The 7,326-nt window shown below is 34.0% G+C and overlaps 1 protein-coding gene across 1 annotated transcript; it reads left to right on the top strand.

Annotated features, from left to right (window-relative positions):
* Nucleotides 1-446: 446 nt before the first annotated feature.
* Nucleotides 447-4,578, top strand: LOC117205472 (farnesol dehydrogenase-like). The gene is made up of 5 exons (XM_033443893.1): nucleotides 447-782; nucleotides 1,891-2,017; nucleotides 3,061-3,193; nucleotides 3,476-3,610; nucleotides 4,151-4,578. The coding sequence occupies exons 1-5, from the start codon at nucleotides 485-487 to the stop codon at nucleotides 4,208-4,210; spliced, it is 753 nt and encodes a 250-aa protein (XP_033299784.1). The 5' UTR covers nucleotides 447-484; the 3' UTR covers nucleotides 4,211-4,578.
* Nucleotides 4,579-7,326: the final 2,748 nt, after the last annotated feature.

Genomic DNA, 7,326 nt, shown 5'->3' with positions numbered 1-7,326 from the left:
TTTTGCGACAATGTTTGTTCCTAAACATTAGTAACTAACTAGGAATTACACTCATTAATTCTAATCGCTATAGATATTTATTATTGCGTATCTTTACGCAATGTAATTCGAATGTTTGCACTGACTAATGCAACTATGGAGGAGGGGTGAGGGGAGCGGACGTATAGCTATAGTTATAGTTATAATTCCTGTATCGAATATACTTCATAAAGAAAATATAATCGCGATCATTACCAGAATCGCAACATCAGCTTCTCTATAACTTTCTGTATTTTTCGTATTACACCTTTATGTATTTTTTACTTTGTGTTTTGAGATATTTAGCTCGTTGCATTGAAACTGAGCACTCCGTAGATTGCATTCTAGGTAATTGCTATGAGACGTCTCAAGTGGTTGCGACTGGTAGGGGCAAGAGTCTGAAATCTCTTTTTAAACTACAACGGAATACTTCCACGCGTAGTGACTTTGTAGCACGGCAATACGAATGATGAATCGCTGGATTGGAAAAGTAGCACTTGTGAGCGGTTCGAGCGGAGGAATCGGTCTCGCGATATCGAAAGCTCTGGCTACCCATGGCATTAAAATAGTTGGTTTGGGAAGAAGAATAGACAAACTTCAGGATGCTACAGCAGAAATTGGAAAGGATAAATTTTTTCCGATCGAGTGCGATGCAACGAACGAACAAGATATTCTTAAGGTGTTCAAATGGATCGACGAAAAGTTTGGTCGCCTTGATATTTTAGTGAATAATGCTGGAGTTCTTAGTCCCACACCTATCATCGGTAAAAATATTTATTCACATCGATATATGGTATTTTACGAATATGCTTCGATTTTAATTTTCCTTATTTCTCTATTCTTCTTTCTTTTTAAGTATTGCCAGTAATCATAGGTTATATTATTATGCTACAGGTGTAAAATGGTTACACTAATATAGATTCGTTTATCTACTATCTATAGTAGGAAAGCTTTCGCTGGACAAATAGTGTTGATGTGGAGTTAGTGTCCCAGATTTCTTCAGTATTAGCGGAGAAGTCACTTGTGTAGAAAATTTCAAGAAAATTACAATTTCGTTATCAGTACAACCGCTCGAGTGAATACAATAATTCCTTTGAATTATCGTGCTTGATTAGATTAATCTTCATGTCATCGGTTTACTGTTGAAGGCGTATCATAGTACGCGGAAGGAGTATTTATATACATTTGCATTAAAACATAAGCATTACAACTTTTGTTGTGTTAGACCAGAAATTCAACCATACGAACAAAATAAATAGGATCCTTTTATTTTGCAAGCTATGTGATTTTCATTTGTTGCAATCTCTGCGTGATATTTATTCTGAAAAATCGCTATCTATTAATTACCACTGATATATTGCTGACGATTAGCACTTATGCTGTGTTAAAAATGCTTTGCAATATCAAAACTTCGCTGTGCATTAGTTATGTTCTGATCGAGATTTTCTTGCTCCAAATTTTCTAAATTCATCAGATAAAAAAGTTGTTACACGTGTTTAAGGAATATTCGAAAATTTTTTAGAAAAATCAAATCTGATACAAAAAGGTTGTGTTCGCTATATTCGATTGATCTTTTCAAGTAAAATTCAAATTTTGTTTCCAGATGTTTGCTTTCCTACAATATCTACTATTTCAAAAGAATAATGCTTTCCTAGTCATTATTTTTAAATGTAAATGTTACAAATGTCAAATATTACATAAATAATACAGTACTAATACTCTCGAAATTGAAGTTTCTTTTATCTAAACGTTGATTCTTACATGTCCCAACTGTTATATTTAATTACTCTTACTAATAATAGCTTGGATATATAATAATATTCAAAGATACATTTCTGTTTGTAATAATTAATCGTAAATATCCCGTTACAGACTCAAAAACCGAAGAATATCGTAGAGTCATTGATACCAACTTGATAGCACCAGCAATTTTTGCACGAGAAGCAGTAAAAGCTATGAAAAAATGCAACGCTTACGGCCATATAATTAATATCTCTAGGTAACTCCATGTATTACATAAGAATATTTTTCCTCCGTAATTTATTGATGGCAGCGTCGAATAAATATATCTGTGGAAAATGCCAAAGAATCTATCGTTCCGTTTGTCCTCTCAATTCTTAATTGTTTTTTGTTAATCTAAGCAAGTAGTTTTCATCTTTTATTTACAAACGGAGAAAACAGAAATGAAACATATAACTTTTATATTGAACACTACCAAATAAACTCGATTCGTTTGAATTTAATTTTTTGCCCAATATATTTTTATATGCACATTTTACGTATTTATTGAATTACATGTTATTTCTGAAATAATTAAATAATATAAAGACTATCGTTTTTCAAATGATATTTATTTCATTCTAGAGCAAACTTGAGTTGAATTCATGAAACACTTCCCCTAGCATATTATTTGAATTATTAAAAAAGTTATAATAGACATATCAGGCTCGAAGTAAACGGAAACAAGTGTGTCTTCAATACAATATAAGGCCGGGAAAAATACAGAATATTTGCATTTCTTCCAGATATATTAGGTTGTACCAAAAGTTTCTTTCGTTTTATAAAGAATTAATATTATTTTCATGTGTTGTTCATATGTTCCAATGGAACAGAATGCATGATTCGATAAAATAATATAAAACAAGAAATGTTGTGCATTTATTACTTCTTTATAAAACGAAACAAACTTTTGGGACAGCCTAATAGATTGATTTACCAAACTAAGATTTTATATATAGAATAAATTCAGCAATACGTCAATGTCACTGTGTATCTCTAGATTTTTATATTCCACAATCTCTCCAATCGATCGAATTTCTATCGATATATGCAAGACATCCGAAATAGATAAAAAATATGAAAACAAGCAAAATGTCTGTGCTTATTTTTTCGTAGTTTGTACGTTATTACGAAGAACTTCAAAAAGATTCATTAAATTCCGTGATTTCGTAGAAATTAAACTATACTGTCTTCCATTATACTAATTTTTCACAGACAGTTTGATTAAATTATTACATTTTTTAATATGAAGCATATTTATAGCATTGCCGGATTACATCTTGAAGCTATAGCCGTACCGATCGGCATGTACGGTCCTAGTAAATACGGTCTAAGAGCTCTAGGGATAGAACTCCGTCACGAAATAATCGCAGCCAAGCTGAACGTCAAAATCACGGTAACAGCTCGTTATTTACATATGTATAGTATATTATTTAATGTCATCGTTAGTCCATACGTACAGACAAGAAAATGAAAATTTCCGAAGGTGTGGGAACATTTAAAACCTAAATCTAACAGATGGCGTTGATAGATATCGTTGTTATTTCTATAATTAAAATTGGCTCAACAAAATTGTCTATGATTTTTTATTAACGTAATTCTGAACAATCAGATATAAGCATGCACATACTATAAGAATAAATAATACTCACATGGTTGTATCTGTATATTTTAATAGAACATCAGCCCCGGAGCTGTGATGACGGATATGATAAAAAGTGTCCAAGATGTCGTGAGCAATAATTTTATATTAAAAGCTGAAGACATTGCCGAAGCAGTGATCTACGCGTTAGGAACACCGGAAACGGTCGAGGTATGTATACATAAAATATCTGTTCACAAGAACATACACACTGTAACGTCTCTTAGTAAGATTATCGACACACATTTTAACCCACATCTTTAATTTCCTTTATGCCAATTTCGTTCTGACGTTCCCGCATTTGTACTCATTTTATTTCGTTCCTAATATAAGATCTGTATAAAAAAATATTATTGACGCCGTCGTTATATTAATTCATATAATTCGTATAACAACTATAGAGATAGATAACCCTTTTTATACAGTTGATTATTGAATTATGTTCTTTCCTATTTTATTGTTTTTCTATTTACTTATGTTCCTTTATTTTACCTATTTGATATTTTCTTTTATTTCTTTCTATGCATACAATTTTTATATTTTTTTCTATAATATGTGTAAGTAAACATTTTGTTGTTATAGGATGATAGATTATTATAGAATGATAGAATTTCTCCTTTCTTAATTAAGATCATATGTCAATATTATGTGAACGTTATTATTTTTACTGGTAATGATTAACTTCAATATTCATAGAAATACTGTTTGCAGATTCCGGAAATCACGGTAATAGCACACGGCACGGGATTTATTTTCACACAGCGGGATTGACTCACAGTTAGTCATTACTTAGATGCTGTAACATGCCGATTTTAATGAACTTCACGCCTGATCACATCATTATATCAATGTACAATGGCGAAAAAATCAGTGTGTTACTCCTACCTTGCAAATATCAGAGTAGTTGAAGACACATGTTGTTAGATATGCGATTAACGTTTTGTATCTACATTATTATTACTATTAGCTTATTACCATTTATACAAAGGAATGTAAGAACCGATGACCTCATTAGAACGATTGTGAATCTTAATGCAATATGGTAAAATCAAGATGTATGTAGGAATGTTTTATGGAATAGAACTTTGGACACTCTATTAAATGGATCATACTATTTAATAAAGAAATGGATTAGAAAACGGAGTTTTATATTTTTCCCTTTAAATATAAAAAAGGACGTCTTTGTGCGTAAAGTGCGTACAATAGACTTAACCTAGATATGTTTATTACTTAATTAAAACTGGTACGTATACATTTTACGACGTCTTACGCTGTTTTTAGCTTGGCATCGTCTTCTACAGATTAATTTCTGAAAACAAATATCAGCTGGCAGTTTTTACCGCGTGAAGTGGCTACATACGAGACCTTGCCAGAGCCCTAATCTAATCCACTTCCACTATATTTTTTTTTTTTTGTCATTTGAATTGTACATAAATGCTGTTACTGTTGACAATGTGCGTCTGATGAACGTTTTGTTCTCCTTCCCTTTTTTACATGTATCTGTTGAGTGTTAGCTGTACCCAGTAATCTTAGGTACTTATATCTTATAGTCCGTCATGAAGTAATGAAATAACTAATGGCTATTTATGAAATTCGCGACATTCTCATATAGACTTTTTCGTATTGACGTGCAGCTGTTTGCGGGATCGTCCGCAGATCGCCGATCTGCGACGACTTTGACTCCTGAAACTGTTTGCGAACGACGACGATAAAATACACGTGTCAAAATACTATCGTGCAAGTACTTACTTGTGTTATATTTAGTTCGGAAATAATACTTATTTTTTCGTCGAGATTTTAAACTATCATAAATATGTAGTTATTGATCGTCTGCAAATTTTAGTGTCTGTAAAATCTAGTACTCTCTATCCATTTCCTGTTCAATGCATATTCTTTCCAGTTGGTGCACGCATTCTATCTTGATATTCTTATAATCTTCGGAGTTTTGTGGCGTTCCGTAAGGAATTTTAATAATGTCATGCATCTTTCTTTGCGGTTCTCCGTAGTGTAAATTTTGGAGCGGCGAAATAAATGTTTTGATCGAGCAAAACAGTTTTGACAACAAATTCATTGATTAAATATCATGGTTACCGATTATCATTTATAACTGTTTATGATAATTCCACATGGCATGCGTACTTAGAAAATACATAATTATACTTACATCCGGATTTCGGATCGAGTTTGTTCGTTAACTTAGAACTCACCTCCTTGGGCTTCTTTTTGTTGCGCCAGAGGCGCTCGCACGTGACTTTTCCTAGAGCTGCCGTGACTTCGCATCAGATTCATCCTCGCAGACTGTTACGCCCCCTAAAACATCTGCACGCCAGCCCGCGCGACCGGACAACAACCGACCTGCGTAACGTCACTTCGACCCTCAATAAACCTAAGGACCCACCATAACTTTCACTTCCCTGTATTGTTTCGCCATGTGCCTTCAATCCGTTTGTCTTGAAGAATTTCTAAAGCTTAAAAATATTCTCGAGACACAGTCGGTTTTTAGAGAGGTCCTTGGGTTTATTATTCGCACTTAAAACACGGAGAAAGCGGGTATGCACCCATTAGGAAAATCCCAATAGCTCTGTAATAAAAACAAGCTAGGTTTTCTCACGCACACAGTCATCTATCCACCACGATGGCAGGAGACTCCCTACTCATCCCTTCGAGCAGTAGTGCAGGTCATGACCAATCGACACCTCGGTTCGTTACCCTCACTTTTCCTAACGAAAGTGGGAACAACGAATCCGCGTTCTTTAGGCACAGGGGCACACCCACACCGAACTTTTCTTCCGTATTAAAAAAAGAGCGACAGACAGTCTAAAAACTAACGTCTAACGCGGCAGTCTACACATAGCGCGAGATTCGCATACTTCACGCAAATCTTTGTCGGTTCTCGGTGTTGTCGAACATACATCTTCTATCCTAAATATATTATAGTGCTGAGTCCATTAATACATTACTTTCCATTATAAGAGCCCTGCTCTAGCGTACATATCTATCGCATCTTCGTGCGACAAGTTGTTAACTATTTATTTCTCTACGTCAGTGTAATCTAAGTGTTGGAAATATATAATTTATAATTCTGTGAGTCACAGTGTTATACAAACTCAATCACCCCTATTATCTCAACGGAAATCAGGGGATCGATCAATTCGTGGTGTCGATTGTTATAATCGTAACGGGGATTTACGACCCCCGTTGACGTCTCTCTCCGCGATTACGTCTCCCCGCAATTGGTCGAATTTACACAGACAATAATCCTAACCTTCTCATAGGATCCCTGACTTTGCATCACTTTCGGTAGCATATCTGCTGATACAATTGCAACCGTATTTCATAAAATACCGTATCTCGGTGCTCACAGTCTTAACTTGTAACACTCATATTTATGGATACAAGAGCACAAGTGGAAGTTGGATCAATTCAATACGAAATTTACGATTAGAATTGCTGGATTGTATTATCAGTTACCGAAAACCTTGTATATGTAATATCTCTATCAAATTTCTGTCTTTGGAACTTTTCAAATATGAAAAGTAAATGTTACGAGATAAGCCTCAATTATTCGATTAAAATACACGTTATCACGTTTTGAATAAACAAAAAGTGAAATATCTCAGTAGGCATTACTTGAATACTTCTGGTGTCTATGTATGAAATATGATAGAGGTTAATATGCAAACAGTTCAATATATGCATGCATGTATTCTGTTTTCATTACAGAATCAAATCCAGTGCTTTTATGACCATTATTGCAAATATGACCATTATTTAGTGATCCCTACGAAGCGAGTGAAATCCTGTTATGTATTTGCAAAAGATCTAGCGGGAAACTTTTCCTCTAACTATATGAAACTTTCTAGGGTACTACTAGTCTTACATGTTAT

This window comes from Bombus bifarius, unplaced genomic scaffold, assembly GCF_011952205.1.
Source record: "Bombus bifarius isolate JDL3187 unplaced genomic scaffold, Bbif_JDL3187 scf7180000007991, whole genome shotgun sequence".
NCBI lineage: Eukaryota > Metazoa > Arthropoda > Insecta > Hymenoptera > Apidae > Bombus > Bombus bifarius.
The sequence above is the reverse complement of the archived record's forward strand: the minus strand, read 5'-3'. Positions and strand labels throughout refer to the sequence as shown.

Excerpts from the sequence above, each read along its gene's own strand:
- LOC117205472 (XM_033443893.1), top strand. The coding sequence starts at position 485 with ATGATGAATCGCTGGATTGGAAAAGTAGCACTTGTGAGCGGTTCGAGC. Across the intron at positions 2,018-3,060 it reads CATATAATTAATATCTCTAG|CATTGCCGGATTACATCTTG; the intron begins GTAACTCCATGT and ends GCATATTTATAG. Across the intron at positions 3,194-3,475 it reads AGCTGAACGTCAAAATCACG|AACATCAGCCCCGGAGCTGT; the intron begins GTAACAGCTCGT and ends ATATTTTAATAG.